The following is a 23,359-nucleotide window of genomic DNA, read 5'->3' as shown; positions in this document are numbered from 1 at the left end:
TACAGATGTCAGGTCAGTGTCATGAAACCATCTCCCTTTCTTGACTGTGTTAGGAACACAATTAAAAGTTGATGTTGACCTGCTGCTGCTACTCTACCTTTTAATGAACACCAAAAAAAAAAATAAATGTCCTGCAGGCATGTGCCATATCTGGCAAATCAGTTCAAAAAAGCTTTCTTACCGCCACTCACTGGTTTCACTCACTGGTTTTGACCCTAATTCTGCACAAAAGCCATACTGAACTGCATTGTGGTCGTGTCTCTCTTGTCAGTCGACACTCCCAAACCTACTTTGGCCAGCCGCTCTCCCCTCACCCGCTGCTTTTATGTACTGCCCCTCTAATCCACATTGGAATGTCCCATGGCCTGAAACGTCCCCTCTCTTGAGTTCACTTTTTTTGAGGTGTGTGTGTGTTAATGTTTTACATCCAAAGATTATTCTGCCCTTTTTCATCATCTTTTGCCAACCCACTAGGCGTATGATCATGGTTATCAGAGTTTTGTTTAGGAACTATTGTGAAATCCCCTCCAGGAAAGACTTGCACCAAAGGGTATTCTTCTCCATGGGGTTATGCACAACAGCGGTCTGTGTGGAGGCGGTCAGGCGTGCCCCGGCACTGATTAGACACAAATAGAGGAAACAGAAAAACCACAGTGCCTTCACTGCTTCCCTGGAGCTGACAAAGTTGCCTTTGAGTTTAGTCGTTATCTGCCTTACCACTGTCTCTCAGGGCTGTGCTTGTTAGGTGTAACGATGCAAATTGTTACATAATGCAATACATAATACAGTATTAATGATAATACTCTGAAGGCTAATAATTTAAATTAAGCATGAAATTATAGAGAAGGACCATTATAAAATAGTTTTAAATAGTACTTTTAAAGAGCATTTTAGCTTGCCTAAACTTAATGCCAGTAAACTCTGTAAATAGAAATAGAGGCAGCGACAGTCCAACAAGAATAAGTACATAAATTGATAATCTGTGACAAAAGTCATTCCTCCAACAATAAATTAACTTAATTAAGTTAAAATGGGGACAGAGGGACTTTTCCATGGTATCGGGGCCAAAATACAACTGAACTGAAATCATATTCACCTTTTAGTTTTTAGGTTAGACCTAGGAATAGCCAGCAGGCTCTGCTCATAAGACCTGAGGGGCCTGGCACTGCTGTACAGGCTTCGCAACTCTGATGTAGGCCATGGATAGCTTCCAAAGTATAGTAGGTTTACATTGCTCTGGTTGCTTTGGCTGTCACAGTGGTTCATACATCTCTCACTGCAGACTCAATAACTAATTTGAATTCACTGCTTATTACAGTTATGTAAAAATGTCATCAGGACCACAGACGCTCAGTTAATTCCCCAATCACACCTAGGTTTTCTCACCTCGCCTAGCAGAGGTGTTTCTGAATAGCTGCGTGGAACATGTGAACTGTGATGCTCCATTGTGAAACGGAAAGCTAAAAGCTGTATTCATACACCTACCACTGACCTCAACCACAAATTTCTTTTCACAAGTTCAATCCATGAAATAGCCTGTTTCTTCACCAACCCCTCTTCAGCCTACAGTACATGGCAAACCTACTGTATGGAAAGGTTTTAGCGTAGCAGAAATGAAAGCTGGATGAGCCTTGATCCCACACGCTAAACTTAACATTGCAGTGTTAACCACCATTGAGTGAGATCAGCCACTCCCCTCCACTCACTAAGTACAGCTGGGTTTAATTCACCAAACCCAGATCATAAGCCATGAGGGTTGCTGGAGTCAGTTTATTAGGAGTTTCAGCCTTCTCAGCCTCCTGAGTTGCAGCTCAGAGTTGCTAAGCAGATCAACTTGTTTTTATGTGTAACCGATATAAAAAGTATAGAAGAAAGAGGACACACACACAGAAGGAAAGTCTCGGTAAAATGACCATGTTCACATTGTGCGCTTACTTTCTCAAGGAAGAAGCGAGCCGAAACCACAGAAACCTCAACCGACATACTCTCAGGCTCCCTCCCAACTAATTTTGTCAGTGATACACGCCTGAAATTATACTGTAATAGTGGGTTAGTGCAATTTTGTGATGGACGACATTTGACTTAGTCTATTATTTATGTAAATAGATTTTGATTGCTTGGCGCCACCAATAATTCTGCACATATCTAGTTCCCAGGTCGTTAAAAGCCAGATAACTAGATAGTAAACATTAATCAGGGCAATATGCCAAGGAATTTACAGGTGAAGGCTCTCTGTCTCTGTCTTTAAAAAAAAAAAAAAAAAGTTGTTGATCCAAGGTGCACTGTTGTGTTTTTTAATGCTCTGAGGTCCTGTAGTTACTGAAGCCACATCCTTCTGTTGCCAGGTTACTGACTGTAAGAATATACAGTATGTAGGTGCACTTACATAACCCGTTTAACAGTTGAGTTTAGCAATGTTCTTGTGCACAAAACGCTACAGCATATTGCTTAACTTGCATGCCTTTTAATAAATGTGCATTTAGAATAAGCATTTTCTGTCATTGGGTAAACCGTCTTCGTATCTTTAGATTCCTTTTGATGTATGTAAAGACTCTACAACCCATCTTTTATTTATTACTTAAAAAAGTGTGTGTGTGGCGAAAACACTTTCTGCAACTGTTAAGCTTTCAGTAACACATTTATTTCATCTTTTTCCCCCCTCTTTTTCTTGTCATATGCTAAGAACATGAAGGCTGTACCCTTTGCACGCATTAAAATCCTTGTAAAGTTACTATTGCCCTGTCTGCAGAATCTGATTTTCTTCTGGAGGAAGTGGTGTTCCTGCACTCCTGCAGTAAAACTGACATGTCAGAGAAATGACCTTGAGAGAGAGTTCCTTCGTAGGTTTATGTAGCTTGAAGTACTGGCTTGTTCTTCTCCATGTGCTTTTCTATTGAAGCCAGGTCAATTGCCCCCTTGTGCGGAAAAGTTCCCCTTACATCATTTATGACATCATCTTGAAGCATCGAGACAGAGCAAACGACAGGGTTCTGGGAGAGTGGTTTTCTTCTGTTGCTGTGATGAAATTGGTTAAGAATGTCGCGTCGCTTTTATCTTTCAGGTGAAGGATCTGACCAAGTTTTTGGATCCCAGTGGCCTGGGAGTGATCAGCTTTGAAGACTTTCACCGTGGAATCTCTGCGATTAGCAATGGAGGTGAGTCATTACACACACTTGTTTAGCGACCTGTGTGAGTGTCCACAGTGGTTTTAATCTTCTATTCAAGGCCTCCTATGTCATGTAGTAAGTAAACCTAGTCTTGAATTGTTTTCCCTTTAAACTCTTTACCTAGTGTCCCCTTTTTGTGGACTCAATTGGCCTGTTGTCTAAGACTCTGGAGGTTCTACATTTAATGATGTGTGAAACATACCTACCAAAAATACTCTGACATAAAAATGTCTCGTTTTTATCATGTGTTTTATGTACTGATGTTATGCTATCTGTCTTCAGTACTCTATGTGTAAGAACATATTATCTATTCTCTTTTATTTTGGCTAACCTGCCTAATTCTGCTGTAAGAAATGAAATAGAAAAAAGGCCTCAGCAGCAAATTCTTGCACCTACATTTAGCCTCCAGCATCTGGCTCCCTGCATTCCCCGTGGCGGCAAATATTGTTGTCAACACAGTATGTTTGCATCCATCGCTCAGCTGAGGTGAGGGTTTTTGAAAGGAAAGGTAGAAGACTGACCTAAATTCTTTGTAACTGGACTCAAAACGCTGCTATTCTTTCTTTAACCATTTTGCTGCCTCATGTTCCACTCTATACACTTTCAAAAACTGCTGTAAGTTGTCAGGACTCACATACTGTATTTCCCTCCCAAAATAGGAACAGTTTGTAAGCCTGTCTCGACAGCTGTGTCATCGGGTTTCCCAGACTTCACCTCAGCAGTAAATCTAATCTAATCTAAATCTTGAATTGACTTTAAATTTGATTGATTTAGGCACCCCAAAGTGACATCATTCCAAAGAGTTTCAGCTCTTCTGCATTTTACAGTACACGCCGGTTGTGTTGACATACTGTACAGGTTGTGGTGACGTCATCGCAGCCTATTGATTGGTAGTACTCTTTCCCGAGGCTTTCTGGGTTGCACAGCTCTGGTTACTCACACCATTAATAAGTCATGCACTGGAAAGCATGAGATGCACAGACACATGGGCTTACTGGCAAGGTTTCAGGGTGGGAGTGGCAGAGAGATGGGGTTTGGGCAGAGAGTCCTATTCACCTAAATTATTTACTGCCCTCTTTCTCTGTCCCGTCCTCTCTGTTTCTCCTTCGTGTCACTACTTGCGACGCTGTGTTGTAAAATCAGATCAGAAAAAAACACAGATATGCCTCTGTTAACATATAGTGCCAGATTTGTCCAAATAAGCTGTGCTTGGTTTAATAGATGGACATTGATGTAATTGTAGTCTTGACGTTTAAACAAAGTTCTTTTGGTTTGTTTTGGTAGCTTGTTTTGCTAACGCACATATCCTTGTATCCTTGATGGGTCCAATTTCAGCCAAGGATAATTGTGCCATGTTGTTTTTACTCACTGTCCTGTCTTTTCTGCCTATCTTCAATATTTTCTGTGTAATCATCAATCTGGAGAATGAATCGTATATTTCCAGCTGGCAGCAGACAGTTTCCCATTAGAGTGTGAAGATCAGACCTCTCCTATGATTTCCCAGGTCACTCACACACTGCTGACAGAATTCCACTGTGGTTGTAAAAGCAGAGTACAGTTTTTCAGACCTTTTGCGGCGAAACTATTGAGTTTTAGATCCCCTGGATCCATATCGTGTTCTCTACCACTGTTGCCGCCACATCTGCTGTAATCAGAGGGGAAAACCTGCTTTTCCAGCTGCTGTCTGGTTTCAGTATAAACTTCATTGCACTCCACCTTCTTCTTTTATTTCATTTCTGCACCACTTACTGGCAGGGGTACCTTTTAATAAAGACAGGCCTGCAGGCTATGGAAATGCCATGTCCCCTGTAGTTGAATATCTGTGTCCTCTTGATATTTTGACATCACGCCAAGAGACTGCAGGTGTGTTGCTCCAACAGAAGACAGCTTCTCCTGCACGGCGCCATTCGGTGCAGACTCATTTCACTTACATGGCCCGCTATGTGTACAGCTTACATAAGACCAGGGGGCACAAAACCCCTTGGGTGTACTGGCAGCTTTGGGAGAACACTGTTTGTGTTCTATTATCTCAGTGGGGTGCTATTCACAGCTCTGTTTACTAGATACAGGAGCCGCAGTGGCTGATGGGACTGATGGTCCGTCTCAGGTTACATTGCTCTGCAGGTGCTTTCAGCAGAGCCCTGTATTGGCACATTTGAATTGGATATGGGTTGCTTCTTGTCCTTTTATTTTTCTTGTCCATACCCTTATTACATGACATTTTATAGCCCTTGAAATGCGAGTGTAAAAGTTACATAATGTTTGCTGTCACATCACGCTTAAATTGCTGACTGTAAATATGCCGAAGTAGGGCAGCTAGTACCAAGCTCTAAAATGTGCTGATTGCGTGCTTGAGCAAACACATTATAGGCAGAAATATCAGTTTGTCAAACAAATATATTTACCATTAATCTGTTAAGACTGGAGTCACCTTTGTTCTTTTGCAAAATAAAGACAAATGGAAAAAAACATGGCAGCATATATTTTATGTCTTTTACATAATACAATTCATAAAATCCCTGACTTTCCCTTACATGGATCATGTTTGAATTTTAGATGAAATAATCAAATTGACATTTAGATTTAGTTTTTACTATTGACGATAAAGTTATCCTGTTTCATGGAATAAGGTCATTGTATTTTGAATTAGAAATAATAATTACACAAAAACAATGTTATCTACATCATAGATCTTCTTTATGAGTTTGGCAGACATTTAAATGACATTTTAATACTGCTGACCAGAAAGTGGGACATGAATAAACTAATATTTGCTATTGTTTCATTATCATTTTGTGTATTTCAGAAAAAAATGCTTATGGGCTCCTGAAATTTATTCACAGTGCAAATACATGTTTAATAATGAAAATGCATCAGAATTGTCAAGCATGAAAATGTTTTGGGTTTAGATTTTTAGTCACATGTTTTATCAAAAGCAGAAAAGTAATCACAGTAACAACGGATATTAGCACTACCATGATATCAAACATTTACTGAAATCTGCTGCTGTGACACCTTGTTCCTTAATAATGGCTGTTTGTTTGCACATGGACGTTGGTACTATACACACACACCAGTCTTGTGTTTGTTGAGCCTCCATTGCGGTTTGACTTTATATGTTTATTTTGTCACACATTAAACCCTCTTTTTCCTCTCATATCTGCAGGCCCAGAGCCACAGCTCTACAGTGTAAACTACAGTCCAGGGGATGGAGCTGTGGGCTGTCCAGAGGAGTACGATGAGGTGAGGCGCCACACAAGAGACTTAGCCTTTCTCTAGTTGTGTATGTGTTCCAGTTGTTGTGTCTTCAGTTCCCACTGGTGCACACGGCAGCACAGTGTGTGGAGGTCACAGGCTGAACTCCCTATGCACTCTCACTCTTCCCACTGTAATTCACTGAGTGGCTTGCAGAGCTATCATTACTACTCTGTGAATGTTCCACAGACTGAACCCCCTGGTTTGGCTGACACTAAACAGCATCTGGCATGCTAGGCTTTCGAGTATTCTTTGACAAATATTGAATTAGGTGGAATGTGCGTTGAGTTTTTACATGTGTGTTTTTACAGTTGTGGTTAGCATATCTGGAATTCCTGTCTCCTCTTGTGCACGGAAACTTGTATATTTAACCATCATTGTTGCTGGCCTCCGCAAAAATGTCTATGTTTCTGCTATTGTGTGCACTTCACAGGCCTGCAAGACTAGACTGTTGTGTTAGTGGCTGTGCTGGACAGTATCAGCACCCTCTCTTGGTATGGTTTATAAGTGCAGGCCCATATACCACTGTCAGGAGTGCAAATGGATTCCCTCCACTTTAATCCAGTTCACAGGCCTCATGAGTTGATGATTATATGATAAAATCCGGCATTCATCTGAAGTTTAAAAAGAAATTGCATTCCTGTGGATTTTTGTTGAGACTAGGGAATCTAATACAAATGACACGAACACAATGCCTTACACAGTACCTAATGTATTGCACAGTCTCCAAGTTGTTTGACATAGAAAATAGTTACAGTAGATGCTAAATCATCCATATATTAAAATGCATGTGTCCAAATGAGTAGATAGGTAGGTAGATCGATAGATCGATAGATCTGATACTGCTCAAAGGCTTGATTTACCCGATTGTGTTGCTGCTAAGATTGAATGCAGTTACTTATGAGACATTTTATTCAAATATTACAAATGGAACTGAAAATATCCACAAACAAGAAATGATGTGTTCTACATAGGAAAGTAGATGTGAATCTGAACTAACAATATGTAAGGTCCAGTGATTTATAAAGTGTCTGCAGTTTACTGGAACCCGTAAGCAGAGTTTTGGGGAAGTTTGTGTTTATGTTTGAAGTAGACGCCACACCTGTGTCCATGGTCCTTGTTTTTCCCTCGGGTTTCTGGCAGAAAAGGGTTCCTCTCTCTCAATGGTGGTGCTGTTCTAGCCCTGTTTGCTTTCAAAACAGTCAAGGTGAGGCTGTTCAGCTGAGGCCTGGCATAAGAGAAAAGCAACACCCCATCCACCCAGTTTTTTCCTTTAATAAATATTTTCTGCCGTTGCTAACTTTCACATTTCCGTCTCACACTTTAATTCTGAAATAGAAGCACATAACAACGGTAAATATGGCCTTCACACTTTTCATAACCAGTGTTTTTGTTATTGTTTTACCAAAACCTTACAGATTATACACCTACTCTTCCTTTCAGAGCCTTAACCTTAATAGCATGGCAGTTTTCTATTGGCACACAGACAGTTATGACAAAATGTTGTGATGTATAGGCCTCATTAACTGTGCAGTCTGTAACACTTAGAACATGGCTTAATGATTTATACTGTCACACTGGGGCAGGAAGTGAAGCTCCCAGGAGCCAGGAAAGATTAAACAGTTGTTCAGCTGATGGTGTGGTGTTTTAACTCTGGCCTGTTGGGCAGAAAGCTGGTTGATTGAGCATTACAGCTGACTTCTGCTACTCTTTGGACTTTGTCCCTGTCTCCTCCCCTCTGACCACCCAGTGGAGCTGAACGAGGTGTTACAGTATTTTCCTTTTCCTATTTTCTTCTTCAAACGTACTCTCTCACTCTCTGAGTGAAGGTGAGGAAGCATTAGTAGGAGAGTTATTGAGAGGTGCTCATGGCAGGCCAGCTTTCCCGTTAGTGAAACCGGGCAGGGAGAATGGTTCTGGGCATGGTGGATAGCCCTCTGGGCCCTGCTACTCCGGACACTTCATTTATGGTACGTTATGTTTTCCAACGTGACTCACCTGTCTTGCCTTTATTATTGCCTCACAGTTTTGATAGCTGATAATGAGTCTCTAGTTGCAAATAGCTTCTGATGTGTTTCTGTTGTTGTTGTTGTTGTTGTTGTTTATGGGTTTTGTGTTGGACATTTGGTGTTTGTTGCTTGGCAAGCCTAAAGCTTGCTCACTTTGTTTGAACTGGTTGCTTAGAGGTGTTGATGCAGCAGGTTTTTGCTTGGTACAGCCATCTGAGTCGCAGCAGACTGTCTCTGAAGTCTGTTTATGCTCTGTGATTTGTTTGGTCGCTGTTTTTTTGTAAACAGCCATTTGTACACCATTCGATCAACCTATAGGTGTGTTTTCTGTCTTTTGCTTCTCATAAACACCCATAATCCTGATTCTAAATACACCTCATGGCATTCATAAAAAATCTGTAGACATTGTTAGAAAATATACAACAAAAGCACAATACATTTGTTTGCTGAGCATTACTTCTTTGGCTGTGCAGTATTGCTTTAGTGGAGCATTTAGTGAAGTTTTCTAGAGCCATGTTATTATTTTAATCAGATTATACAGCAGTATATATAGCCTCCACCCTAGTTTGTATACTGCATATTAAGTTCCATCCATGTTCATGTCCTGTTGTTATCTTGGATAGTCAAATCAATATGAATCGGTCTGTTTATTGCTTGATGGACATACTACAATGTGTTTATTCTTGTTCTGTGTCTGTTATTGCAGCAAAATGAGGTGACGGACAGTGCCTACCTGGGCTCCGAGAGCACTTACAGTGAGTGTGAGACCTTCACTGATGAGGACACGGGGGCCCTCGTACCCCCCGAGATGCATGAGGAGGTGGAGACGGACAGCGGCATCGAGGCCACGCTGCACGACCCCGAAGATGGCAGAAATAGGTCGGTTTAAATTTCACCTTCAGGCATACACAGAACGTCAACTTTGGCCATTGTGCTCATTTCCTGGATATATATGCGTCCTGTGCCTCGTGTTTGACACTGAGAAGGCTGGTTGTGACCCTGAAGGACTTCTGTAATACATCGTCAGTTGTAATCCCCTTGTCATGAGAACCAGATCAACGTCATAATGCTGTTTGTAATCGCTGCTGGCTACACAATTTACCGTAAATGTGTGTCAGATTTCCAGCTAAGATTTGGACCTTTAACATAGATCACATGGGTTACGAGTCTTATATTCTCACCGCTGGATCACTTGGGGCTCTATTTGAGTCACCAGACAGACAGTAGAAAGCCACCACTCGATTGACCTTAAACGCCAGTGGGAAGAAAGTCAGTCAAACATGCAGCATCTTAGTGTTTTTCTCTGTTTGGTTTTCTCATTTTTGTCCTTAATTGTTAATTAAACAGCTCCTCGTGTACTCATGCACAATCACAGGCAGCTTGAGGCAACACTTTAGATAGTCAGAGCGGAATGTTTTCTGTATGGCTGAACAGGAAAACTCATTCAGAGATAACTTGAAATGTGCGCAGTGTGAGCGTCGGAGACCTTGAACACAGAAAGCCCTTCCACCATTCTTTACCCAAGTTGGTGTGTCTGAGCGGATAATCATTTGTGTCGGCTGAAAAGAGACTGAGATCTGTTCATCTTCTCTTAATTCTCAGTTTCTGGGGAATTACAGTAGGTGAAATATTATTTTTAATGATATCTTTCCTGCAGCCTTATGCGTTTTTCAGGAACCACTTGAGTTCTATTCATGGATTTGTCACAGCGTTGTTTATTTGTCTTATGTTATTTGGCTAACGTTTGCTTTGCACTGAGGTTAACAGTCTTTCATTTTTTTCTTACAATGTCAAGTGGAGGTTAATATAATTAGCTTTGTGCAGTGGAAAGTGCCCAGTTATCCCACCCCCCTGCAACATCAGCACTGCCTGTTTAAAGCAGTCAGAGAGTCATAAAGTCATAAAGGTTTGTCCTCTTTCCTGACTACTGCTGCTTTCCAGATCTTATTCGAATGGGCACAGTCTTTTTAAAATGGATTTGTCTAAATCACAAAGCGTTGGTATTATTATGGCTTTAGTATTGAGAAAATATTGCTTTGGTATTGTCTCTTTGGTTTAAAAAAAAAAAAAAAAGCTCTAGAGGCTGGAATTTAATTCCACCATATAAGACAATGTTCTTGTTGATATAGTATTTAGGGCAAACACTAGGGAGGAAGTGCAGAGAACTGAAACCTCATCTGCTGACTGTGTGACCTGTCTGTCCGGCTTGATGACGGATTGGAGTGGTCTGCCTGACATGGATGTGTTTGGACTTCCTATTCCATGATTGAGCCTTGAATTCCAGGAAGTGTTGAGTTAGCTCCTTTTTTGTTGTTTTCCCTTTTTTTCTTTCTTTGGCATGAGCTAATCTGAATCCCCTCCACTTAGTCATACAATCGCCCTGCTAAGGCCACTGCTGACGGGAACCTAACACCCATACCGTTTGACTCCATGACCTTATGTATTCCATCATTTTAGCAGGCCGTCGGCTATCTCGCTTCCCAAAACGAAGAAACTCTCCTTATTTGTCATTGACTTTATCATGCCAGTGAATATCTTGACAGTCTGTGAACGGGGGCTCCCAAACATTTAAAGAGTTTACCAAGTCAAAAACATTTAGCTACTTCAAGTGATTCAACATTGACTAAGTGAATGCTACATAAAGGTCAGTAAGTAAACTGAGAGTTTGTCATGCAGCCTAGTTAGCCCAGCTACTTCAAGCCATATTCAGGGTAGGAGTGTATGCGCTAGACTGGGGATTAAGAATCTAACAGGATTAGCCTCCCCCACCCTCCTCTATCCTACCCGTGTCCCCACACACATTTGGCCCTTGGACGGTCAGCAGGACTGTCTGTCCAATCTGATTAACCCACTCACAGTCAACCCTTTCTGGTACAGCCTCAAGTCTGTCTGTCTGGTGGCACAGGAGATGCAACATCAGTCATGTGGCGCTGTAGATTGGCAGCTCATTAGGACCAAAGGCTTAGCCGTTTTCAGAGGCAGACCGGTTAGTTTTCTCCAAACTGGAGAGTTGTGCTTTTTGTTTTAAATTGGTGTAACCTGTGAATATTCAGGATTCCACTCTGGTTGTCTGGGGTTTTAACTCCAGTTGCTCCGCGGCTTACACGCCAGGGCAGTGGAGGGCGTTTAAAGATGCGTTCTCTCTCTTCGCCGTCCCTCTGTGTGAGGGACCTAAATATGGGGCCAAGTAGTAAGAGCATGAGTAAAGGGTAAGTGGCTGTGGTTGTTTAACTATTTAACCAGTTGAGTCCAATGTTTGCTCAGGGTGAACTGCATTGTTGTCTGGTTAAAAGAGTCTGAAGAGTGTCATTGGCAGAGTCTGACTGCCAGTATATGACTTATTTGTAAATGAAGGTGGTATTTTAGCTTGAGTTGGACAAAGGTTTTGTAAACAAGCAAAATGGGCTTTGTCACTGTGTGCTGAGAAAGCAAACTTTTCTGCTGATTTGGACATCCTCGTCCTGTGTGTGCTTAAAACATCTAACGTATCCTGTTGGACAACAGGAAAAGCCAGTTTTCCTGGTAAGCGAACGTCAGATTATTTACTAAAATTCTTCTCTCAGATTTCCAGAAAAGCCTTACAGATCCACCAAGTAGCCTTCTGTTCAGTTGTGCAAGATAACCATCCAATTCTGAAAGCCAGAGTCACAGCCCTTTCCGTCAGCGCACTTATGGACATCTCTTAAACTTAACCCAAATCAAACTACATGAAGATTCCTCTCACATGTCTCAAGTGTTTCAATCATGGTTTTGCATCACCAGCAAGGCACAAGACATTTTGTTTCAGCCAAAGCAGCCTTTGGGATTAATGTGAATTAAGAGATTACCTTTGAAGACAAGTGATTGTCGAACTTGTCCAGATTGCCGCTCTTCCTGGGGGAAGATTAATTGTACTTGTTTGGGATTTACTGTACGCTCAAGCCAGGCGTCTGGGTCCAACACACCAACCCTTAGCCAGCCATTTTAGAACTTGTTACCCAGACACTGTTGCTCAAGCACTGTAGCCTGTCTATTTTCTTTGAATGGAGTAAAAAGATGGGCTCTGTTTGGTTTGGCTGAGAATGGGGTTTCATGAAATGCATGGTTACAAGGCTGTTTATACCCAGTCGGACGTCCATTTTTAACACACCTAAACCTGGCACATCCTTTATTTTTGGTTTTCTGGCTAAAGTTAACTACACTGTTGTTGTATACACAAGTGAGCATGCACACACTAACACAGTAATCCATTGTTGTGCGTCCCGCAGGTTTTCCCTGAACTCTGAGCACCACAACCACTCCTTGGTGACCGTCATCGGTGGAGAGGAGGAGCACTTCGAGGACTTTGGCGAAAGTAATACCTCAGAGTTGCTACTGGAGAGCCGCGTGGAGGGGACGGAGGGGCAGTGCGGCTCCCCTCTCGTGCAGCCCTCTGAGCAGGTCAATGGCTCCTCACTGCTCTCTCCCAGGTACGAGCTTGTCCTCCCTACACATCTGAAACCTTTGTATGAGGACAAAGTCACTCTGCAGTGTAAACAGCCTGGAGATGATCTAACTGGTGTGAATATTAATATTGTTTTCACCAGGCTGTCAACTTTCTTTTTTTTTTTAAATCAAGCCTTCCTGATAAGATGTGTGACACTGTTATATTCTCAGGTTTAAATGCTTCTGTTGGTGTTCTTCAGAGAAAATGTTTCTCTTTGAACAAAGACACCGAGGTCAAATGTTGATAAGAGCTTTCTGGAGACGTCTTTTGTCCTTCCCACCCTTATCTGTCTCCTTTCCTGGTGAAGGGCAAGATAAATTAAGTGTATGCAAAGTTCATTCCAGTAGTCCTAGTCTCAAGTTATTATAAAAATGTGAATATTGGACAAAATTCTGTTCTAAAACAGTGCCCTCTTTCATGAGTATTCTGAGTAAAGGTTTTATACTCACACTGTTTAAGTCTTAAGGTTGGCATATGTTGCCAGTCCTTCTGGAACAGACAGAAGGTGGATGTTTTGTTGCACTGACTTTAGACATCTTAAGCAGTATCTCAACAGGTTTACGTCTGGGCTGCAGTAGTTCAGATACAGGCTGACTTTAACAACGCCAAAACGGCCACATTTATACACATACACACTCCTCTCTATGGCACCATGCTTTTGTGTTGAAGTCCTTGTTGTAGCCTTTTCCCAGTCATATCTTTCCTCCTCCCTCCTCTGTTTTCATCAGAGAACCAAAGTCGGATAATGCGTAATTCCCACTTGGGTGATATTTCCGTGATTTGCCTTGCCAGGAAGCTCTTAACAGCTAACTGCCCAGGTTTTTTTTAGCCTATTATATTGAAATAAGCTGCTTTAACTGGGTTGGCAACAATAGCAATAACAAAAGTACTTACTTTTTTATCATTTGAAGTTGCTAAAGCTACTTGACTATAATATGATGCTCTCATTGTAACAGAAAGTGGTAAAGAATACACCCAAATGGAAAAGGATACACAAAGGGATAAAATAATGTAGGTTAATTAGGCATCCTCAAATGATAGAGCCATAAATAATAAATGATTCAAATTCAATCTGTAAATTACATACAGCATGTGAAAGATTACGTCGTGTACAAGTTGTACAGAAATCTGCATGGTGGTTAGGGCTAAAAAAAAAAAAAAAAAATCATACATGGAAAAATAACTGCATCCCACAAACTTCACCCACTCGGTGTGAATGCGTCACTGTGTTTTGAGCCAATCGTGCTCATTGTTGGCGCATGTAGCAGAGCCGCCTACACACACCCCCAGCATTTATCCATCTACATATTACAGCACTTTGACAGCACATACACTCTGTTGGGTCGCCTCTGTGCTACAGAAACGCACATCAAGTGTAGGCATTATTTAACAGAGTCATCCCTCACACTGTCAGAAGAAAATGGCTCGGTACAACAGTGCATATGAGCATCAAGTGACACTCACTCAAAGTCTGCCATGCCTTGTTTCTGCCTACATAAACAGGAACCTGTGCCAGGGTGTTGCATCATTCAGACCTGACTTGCTCCCTGAATGAACAATCAGCTGGTAGAGGTGATGTGAGGAGAGGGTACAGACAAACAATGAAATACTCAACCTTTTTATTTGTTTGCTTGAGAGCTTGTTAGTTTTTTTTTAATTGAATTGTCACATGGTCAAGGTTGAATAAATGAGAATGTGTGGCAGCAGGGAAAGAAAAAAAAAAGCTCTTTTGAAGACGCATTCTTTCTCCTAGAATGTTTTGTTTCCTTACACTATCCAGAAAACCAATCACAGCCACACTGCAGTCTGTGTCACATCTCCTTCCCACTGTGGCCCTCACACTTTACTCTTTCAGACTCTCTTGTGGATTTCACTAACACCTCCCTGCACCCCCAGAGGTGTCCTGTCCCACCTGTGCACCCCTTCTTGTCCGTCACTCACCACTTCCTCCTCCTCTTCCTCCCTTTTTCCTCTTTCCAGTGCACCTGCTCCTCTCCCTGACTGCTTTCAGAGCTTCCTCAGGGAGGAGGCGCTGGACTTTTTCTGTAGCCAGTGTCACAAACAAATAAGTCGTCTCGAGGACCTCTCGACTCGCCTCAATTTCCTAGAGATGACTAGGTAACACGTCATTCACAACCTACTCCGATTACAAGCTGTGTGAATGTGTTTGCAGTGCTGATTAGATACAGTATGGTGCATGTTGTCATAATGTATGCATGCTGTGCTGGACTAGCAACAACATGGCGTGTGTCACGTCACAGATTGTACTTTCACACAGACATTATGGTATATTTTGTGGGTCTGTTTTTAAGACCATTTTACCTCACGCTGTTCTCAATCTCTTTTCATCTGCATTCTCTTTTGTGTTAATATTTAGCATTTAGTGATGGAAAAACTCACTCATGGCATTTCAGTGGCTATGCCGCACTTATTTAATATGGTGGTAGCCAGCTCCTTCCCATTGTTGCAATCTGTATCTAAATTATGATTTGTCGCTCATACATGATGAACATTCTGCTCATTTAAAAATAAGCTTAATAGATTGATTATACATGAAACAAACCCGGGTATCACAGGTAAGTGGTGTCCATTTCAGTATTTTTGGTTCGTCATGCCATTGTCTCATGCTTCATTTGATTTGTTGCAGAATGGCTGCTGGTAGTGGAGTGAAGCTTTACAAAGAACCTGCTTTTATCGGAACAGACTTGCTGATCCAGGATTACTGACCAGTGGCTCTATTACAGAAACTTAGTAATACTGAAATCCTATTTAATCTATTCTACAACTGAATTTCATAACTTTTTAATTCACTAGTAGGAATTTAAGAATAATTTAGAAATCTATAAAACTTCTATTTCAGGCTTTAATTTAAGTTTCTGTAATGTTGTCTAGCAAAACTGTTCCTATTTCAGCACTTGTTAGACACTGTTAATAAACGCTGCTGTGATTGTGTTAGATTGCTGTGATGTGTGAATATCTTGTAGTTTTAGTTTCAACAAAAAAAAATCCAGTGATTTACTAGTAAAGAACCACCTCGACGTGCCCTTTTGTCTGTGGGGCTCCTTTGCTAGCAGAGAGAGGGGTGGGGGGTGGATAGGACGAATAGCAGGAGATAGTGTCTCTTTCCTCTATCCCCTTTCTCTTCCTGACCATTTTTCCTGTTGTTCCATCTCCCCATCCAGCGCTGGCAAGAGACTGTCCAGCAAGAAAGTGGCAAGGTAAGCTCAATAGCGGCTCCGAAGGGTTCATATTTCTCGTGTTATTGTAATAGATAGTTTATGTTTGGCGTAAGGAAATGGCAATTTATCAAATGTAAACTGGCTCGAGGCACAGTCGTTTTAAACTTTCCCTCCCCACATGCAGGCATCTCCTGCAGAACAGCTCGATGACTCTGGACACCATGAGCGACTTAACGCGGGACATCCTGGAGCTCGCTGACAATGACATCACAGACAAGGTGAGAGCTCATCTGTCAAGGAAGTTAACTGATAAGCTTTCACATCCCTCTGGTTACACACATTAATTCGTGTCACAGTTGGGCAGACACATCAGTACTATTGTTGATGCATGATAGTTAGATTACTCTATCAATATTTTTTGTTTCGCTAACCACGAAACGTTTACTTTTCCCAGGTGCTCCTCCTTGAGCGCCGAGTGGCAGAGCTGGAAAAGGAGTCCGAGGCATCGGGGGAGCAGCACACGCGACTGCGCCAGGAGAACCTTCAGCTGGTGCACCGGGCCAATGCCTTGGAGGAGCAGCTGAAGGAGCAGGAAGTCCAGGCTGACGAGCTACTGCAGCAAGACACTCGTCGTCACAAGGAGGCTCTGGTCAAGCTGGAGAGGGAGAGGGGGCTGGAGCTGGAAAACCTGCAGGCCAGGTGAGCAGATGAGAAATACAGAATAATATTTGCATGTTTTTTGTGGCAGTGGGAAAAATGTCAGTATATTTGTATACTGTACACTGATTTTATATTCTGTATAGGGTTTGCACATGCTACCTGGTTTATTACATACAATTTGATGCTTGTGTTTATTATTTTGATGAGTAAGATAACACATTTTCATCAACCAGTTAGCAGTTTTTGATACTAGTTTTTTAACTGGACATTGACAAAAAAAAAACTGTTTCAGTAGGCTGTTGTTTTGGTATATTTAAAACACATTTGGGTATTGTGACACCAGTGCTTCACATGTTGTTTGTTGGAGGAATCATGGCTCTACACTGCCACCCTCTGGCTATAATCTGTCACTGGATGTAAGCTGTTTTTCTGTGGTATAGCATTGTCATTCTCAGCAAACAGTGCAGATGCTGTTAGTTTGTGGCTGCACTGTAGGTATTTGTCGTATGCGTCTGCTAAAGGATTTGTGTTTATCTTTCAGGCTGCAGCAGCTGGATGAGGAGAACAGTGAGCTGAGGTCATGCGTCCCTTGTCTTAGAGCAAACATTGAGAGACTAGAGGAGGTGAGAGCAATAATACCACCTGGTTTGTCTTGCCTTCCTCAAACGCGTTCCGCAATCTTTCTCATAGGTGAAGTTTCTTCCCTGTCTCAATACTCCTCTTCACTCTCAACTTCTTTTTTTTTGTTTTCTTTAATTTTCTAGGAGAAGAGGAAGCTGCAGGATGAGACAGAAGTCATGTCTGACAGGCTGCAGGAGGAGACAGAGTCCCGCAAGAAGATGGCTGACAAGCTGAGCCATGAGCGCCACCAGAGCCAAAAGGAGAAGGAGTGCACTCAGGAGGTGGGACTGGTTTCTCTATGTACAAAATAAACAGTACTCTGTATACAAAATATTCCAGTTCAGCATCGGACAACATCACTGTCACTTGAATATTTCTGTCTAAATTATGACATTACTTAAAAGAATCAAGTATTTTTGCCCTATACCCCTCACTTTATAAGATTACTAATAACTCTACTAACTAATGTGTCTTGATTTGTTTGTACCACAGCTCATTGAAGACTTGCGTAAACAGCTTGAGCACCTACAGCTCTACAAGTTGGAGGCGGAAGCAAAGAGGGGACGCTCGCCCGGTGCAGGGCTGCAGGAATATCAGACCCGCACCCGCGAAGCCGAGCTGGAGCAAGAGATCAAACGACTCAAACAGGTAGCACACACGCTCTAAGCAGTCCTCATTCTACCCCTCTAGCCAGACTGGATTTGAAATGGAAGAATAATTTAGAATCCTGTACAGTTTTTATGATACGTTACATTTGACGTAACTTCTCCAGGACAACCGCAGTCTGAAGGAGCAGAATGACGAGTTAAACGGCCAGATTATCAACCTGAGCATCCAGGGAGCCAAGAACTTGATGTCGGCCTCCTTCTCCGACTCCCTGGCAGCTGAGATCAACTCTGTGTCTCGTACGGAGGTGGGTTTAGAAAAAGATATTGTGTAACATTTAGTGTCAGTTCATCTTTTTATTTGAATTTGAGTAACTTATCTCCACTAACTGCTGTTTCTCTACTTCTAGTTGATGGAGGCTATCCACAAACAAGAGGAGATCAACTACAGACTCCAGGACTACATTGACAAAATCATCGTGGCCATCATGGAGTCCAACCCCTCCATCCTTGAGGTCAAATAGACACCATGCAGCCACACACAGTTACTCCTCAGGCTGTTAGAAATACTTGGCTAAAAGAGAACCACCAGGAAAGGATGTAAAAATATTCTCACATCAGTTTGGTAGGAAAACCACAACATACTCGAGTCATCCAATCCCCCCCCCCCCCAAAAAAAAAAAGGAGAACTTAAGATTTCTAAGTCCGTGGCTAAGCAATTTTCAGTTAGATATCCCTTGAGTCTGTGCTTATCTGTGAGTGTATGTGTTAACCCTCCTGAGTACACTTGGGTTCTGGTGACTTCCATGTATTTGGCCAGAGGGACCCGAGTCTCCCCCTGTTGAGAGAGTGAATGTGTAAATGTGTGCAAAGAGGTCAGTATCAGAAAGAGTAGAAAATCTTCCTGTCCCTTTCCAAAAGAAAAGTGTCAATGTTTGATTGAGTTATAAACAACAGTCAGACAATTATACAGTACCGAAAGGCCTTAAATGAAAGGTGATCAAAGTATTCATGAATTCTACATACCATACATGCCTCAGTGTAGTGTTAACTGGGATGGTGGTGGTATGTGGGGCTGTGATCTCCTGAACCAGGCTGAATCGTGCTTTTATTCACGAGCGAGAAAAGCCGCATGAAGCATGGGTCAGGTAATCGAAGCAGCAGTTTCTCTTTTGAATTTGTCTTTTTAATAGGTTAAAAGCTTGCTGTGCTGCCTACTGGTCCCTATAACAGTGTGTTCTGTCCTTTAAAACATTCGTCTTTCCAGTGAACCCAAGTGAGGGACATTTCTAGGGGTCGATAATAAGAAATGCCCTGAGGGTTTTGTGTGTGTGTGTGTGTGTGTGTGTGTGTGTGTGTGTGTGTGTGAGAGGTGTTTGACATTAGAGGGTGTTTGACATTTCCTTTTTTTTTACTTAGTGTTACTTAAAGGTTTTGAAAAAAGCTTGGTGACACTAGGAGGAGGAATATAAGCTTCAATGCCCCAAATGAAAGAACTGGGTGGTTTATAATTTCCCTCATCTCATTACATTTTATTTTACAATGAAACAGGGTCCTGGAGCTTAGGTGGGCTGAAAACCTCAAGTGGAAAAAAAGAAAAATGGAAAAAAAAAAATACTACATTTCCCATTACTCCCTGTCACAAATAGTAAACAACTCAAACATATCTCACTAAGTGTGGACTGGGTGCTGTAACTGACAAAATATATACTCACAAGTTCACTTTTTAAACTCTCCAAACACTTGAACTAAGCATGAAGGGAAACTGATAAGTGGTTCTGGGAATTGTAGTGTAGTTTTATATATAGTGCAGCCCACCTGACTCCAGTGTTCTCTTGCTGAGTGAAAGCGATGGGGAGCAATATATCCAGGTGACCAACCTTCTTTTTTTTTTTTTTTTTTTTTTTGCTGCACTAGTGATTTGATGTCGGTAAAAATATTGACATTCGACAAGTTGTATGTGAATCAAACTGTTGTACTTTGCACTAAGTTTTGTTTTGATTTCATTATTGTTATGTTAAAAGAAAGAAAATGTTTATTTTGAAGGGATCAAATCATAAATGAAGATAGTTTGAAGCCCATATGAAGATGATAGTGTGTGGGATTTGTTGCTACTGACATCCCATCACGCTAAAGAAAAAAATGCATCACACTAAGTTTAATGCCATATTGAATTGGAAATATTTAAGAATACTACAAAAACAAACATGCAGCCATGTCTGAGGATGTATTTCATTTACATACTGTATTTTTTCAGCCATCAGGAGTTCAGATGAGCTTTCTTTTGCTGGCTATTGGCCAGTTTAATCTTTTTCCAGACCAGATCTGCAGACATGATACTGAAGAGACGTGGCAGACTTTGTTAGCAATAATGCTGGGCAAGAAAGCGGACATTGGTGGAGGGCAGATGACACAAATCTGCTCTTTATTTCCTCTGCTGAAGCGACATCTGCTTTTTTGAAGATGTATGGGACTGACTCTGGACTAATGCCGTGCTTGTTGGTACTGTGCGGCCATCTCACAATGCTTTTTCGACATTTCTTTCAGACTCAGAAACTGGACACAGGTGTCGGAATCACCCACCGGACCCCTTGATGGATTTATAGTTGAACGGTTGTCGTGGGAGGTTGTTTTTGTCCAAACAGCATGGCGTTCTGCACCAATATGCTAAGAATTCCTATTTTCCACCCTTCTCACCTCTGTGTCACTGCTCTTCTTCACCTGCCACTCCATGGAAAAAATGGCCTTGGATGTAAATGACTTGTACATGTAAAGTTTTTTCTACACTCATTCTAGATTCTAGGTATTTTTATAGTCCGAAGTAAAGAACATTTCTTTTTCTTGTCTTATGCTGAGAGACAGCTGCCTGTATTCTTCTCTAGCATGTAGCGTGTACAGTACCTGTTGGTTATTTTTTTTTTTTTTCTTGTTAATAACATGCAGATATATTTATTCATCATTTGACACAAACGACAACTCACACTCAGTGATCTGTTCTGCTGAAACACGTTTGTACATTTTTGAATTCACAAGGGAGAGATTAATTCACGCTGAATGAATCTGTGGGAGAATTTATTGAATTAAGAGAAATGTTCATAGCAAAGATATACTGTCTTTGGGTGACTTGCCATCGTGTGCAAAAGCTTGAATGTGACCTGCTCAGAATGGTCGTTTGTCGAGGTCGTTGCACTCTTCAATAATGCTGAGGTTGCTGTGACCTCTTCAGGGTTTAGATACGTGGCAGAGTCTGCAGTTTCTACTGTTGTCTTCCCAGATGGAGTCAGGTCCTGCATGGAAACACTCATTTTTTTATTGTATATCTCTGATTAAGACCTAATGTTTTGACTGACGAATCATATGCTATAATTTCTATTAGTGGAGCTGTAGGTTGTGAGACCTCATGTCAACCCACAACACCTAAAAAAAACTCACTCCTAGGCTTGCTGAGTTCAGCTTCAGACCTTTTAGTGTGACTGGAGGTTTGCCCCAACAGATTTAATACTTTATAGTAATGGATTTTTTTTTCTTTTTGCATTACAAAGAGGAAATGGGATGAGACTTGAACACAGTCTGGGGACTAACATGACTTGCAACAGTATAACTAGACAGTGAGACCACAGAGCTGACAAAACATTCCCTTTTAGCAGAGCTGAAGGTGATTGCACTTTAACCAGATCCAAATTCCTGCTTACAAAATGACCAAAGACAGATGTTAGAACTGAAACTGATCATTTTATCTATCAGGGTCCTTGATCACGCTTTTGGTTAACATTTTCCTGTTCTAATAAATCATAAAACAACAGGCTCTGAGCTTGCCCTTAAACGAAAAAAACAAACTGGCCTGCTAGTCTAAACACTGTGCCTCTGTGTCTCAGACTTTGCCTCTAAACTAACCTGATGATGAGCCCTGGGGAAAGCACTGACCACGTGACTGTCAGTTTGTTAAATTATAATGATGACACCTGAACTGTAAATATGAATTGTCATTTTTGTGAACTTTTTTTCTCTCTCACTCACGCTCACTTCCAGTGTCCAAAGAAAGTTTGCTTAAGGCACAAACATCACTACTGTAGTAGTGCATGGCTTGCCATTATGTGACATGGGAAGATAAAAAGAGAATATTGTAGAAAAGAGAAAGTTAAATTTATTCCTATTTTCAAAGATAAATGTATAAATTATAACAGTATTGGTTACAGCTGTATATTATTTTTGAAGATCCCCAAATGATCTAATCCTAATTGTTACTGGGGAAATATAATTTGTCATTGTAAAAAGAGAAAAATTTAAAGGTAAGCAGTGAAAGTAAGATTAGAAAAATAAATGGAATAAAATGACCCTGTGTTTGGTTGCCTCATTTTTTTTTTACATTTTACTATGTTTTAGTGTGAACTGTATATGTGCTGTATATATTCTAGAAGAGAAGAACAGCAGAATATATGTTTGCTGCTTGCCTTTAGGCTTGCTTTTACTACACATACTCTGTACTCACTCATACTGTTAATTTGACACAGTAAAGTTCCAGGTGTGCTCACATGTTTAAAGCTCAGATGGTAAGTCACTAAAAATCAAAAGTGATGCTTTAGGGGATTTACTTTTTTTATGTTAAGTATGTGATAAAGACACAGGTAAGTATTTCAAAATAATCTGGCTTCCAGTTCCATATGAACTAAAATAAATATTTAAAATGGAAATATTTATAAAAGTTAAATTTGTTCCACTCTCTCAGGCATTTTTTGCAATACCCGTTAATTTCCCATTCATGCATGAGCTCCATACTCTGGGTTTGTTCATCACCAGATAACTGATACTGGGTCCTTAAAACCTTTCAGCCCCCTCTGCAGGTTGTGGATATGTTCTGCGGGGGCCCACACATTATGTGACAATTTTATTTTACACTGCCACAAGCAACCTCTGGATGACTTGTCATCATAATAAAATTATTATATTACATGTATTTGGTTATTACAGGCACGCTTGCTCCCTGGCCTACAGATCTACAGAAATTTTCATGTGGTAGCCAGAGGATGGCATGGACACTTTAAGAGGTGGCAACCTGTCAACTCTATGCTGATTTATTAGCAAATAATCACATATATACGATTATTGTTTTGTCAGAAAATCTTTTTTTTAACATAAACTTATCTAACTAATCACTTAGTCTAAAATGTGGCCATAACAGATCATTTTTAACACTTTTTTTTATTAATCTAAATGAATGTGTTAAATTTGGCAGCCTTTGACACCAAGCTGGGGTGGCAGCTGCCTCAAGAACAGACCGTTATAAACCTTAAAATTGTCCACATATTTCATCCTAACCCTAACCCTAACCAGTATAGAAGTTTAATATTAGTTTTTCAATATCTAGCATTCACAGCCCAATTTCTTCAAAAAAATGCCT

The 23,359-nt window shown here is 41.1% G+C and overlaps 1 protein-coding gene across 3 annotated transcripts in view; it reads left to right on the top strand.

Annotated features, from left to right (window-relative positions):
- rab11fip3 (RAB11 family interacting protein 3 (class II)) overlaps positions 1 to 22,289 on the top strand; it is a 28,392-nt gene extending 6,103 nt beyond the window's left edge. Inside the window, exons 2-15 of one of the 3 annotated variants that reach the window (XM_035666092.1) lie at positions 3,062 to 3,155; positions 6,334 to 6,410; positions 9,138 to 9,310; positions 12,679 to 12,879; positions 14,877 to 15,014; positions 16,079 to 16,114; positions 16,260 to 16,353; positions 16,530 to 16,774; positions 17,277 to 17,358; positions 17,500 to 17,637; positions 17,849 to 18,004; positions 18,129 to 18,269; positions 18,372 to 18,476; positions 20,509 to 22,289. In XM_035666092.1, the coding sequence (XP_035521985.1) occupies positions 3,062 to 3,155; positions 6,334 to 6,410; positions 9,138 to 9,310; positions 12,679 to 12,879; positions 14,877 to 15,014; positions 16,079 to 16,114; positions 16,260 to 16,353; positions 16,530 to 16,774; positions 17,277 to 17,358; positions 17,500 to 17,637; positions 17,849 to 18,004; positions 18,129 to 18,269; positions 18,372 to 18,476; positions 20,509 to 20,556 (1,728 nt within the window). In that variant the 3' untranslated portion in view covers positions 20,557 to 22,289. Of the gene's footprint in view, positions 1 to 3,061; positions 3,156 to 6,333; positions 6,411 to 9,137; positions 9,311 to 12,678; positions 12,880 to 14,876; positions 15,015 to 16,078; positions 16,115 to 16,259; positions 16,354 to 16,529; positions 16,775 to 17,276; positions 17,359 to 17,499; positions 17,638 to 17,848; positions 18,005 to 18,128; positions 18,270 to 18,371; positions 18,645 to 20,508 lie in introns of those variants that run through there. The other 2 variants (XM_035666109.1, XM_035666101.1) reach the window with 2 other exon arrangements.
- The last annotated feature ends 1,070 nt before the right edge of the window (positions 22,290 to 23,359 follow it).

Source organism: Morone saxatilis, unplaced genomic scaffold, assembly GCF_004916995.1.
Source record: "Morone saxatilis isolate NCDOM2014 unplaced genomic scaffold, NCSU_SB_2.0 Contig1, whole genome shotgun sequence".
Lineage (NCBI taxonomy): Eukaryota > Metazoa > Chordata > Actinopteri > Moronidae > Morone > Morone saxatilis.
Note: the sequence above shows the minus strand (reverse complement) of the source record. Positions and strands in the feature narration are given on the sequence as shown.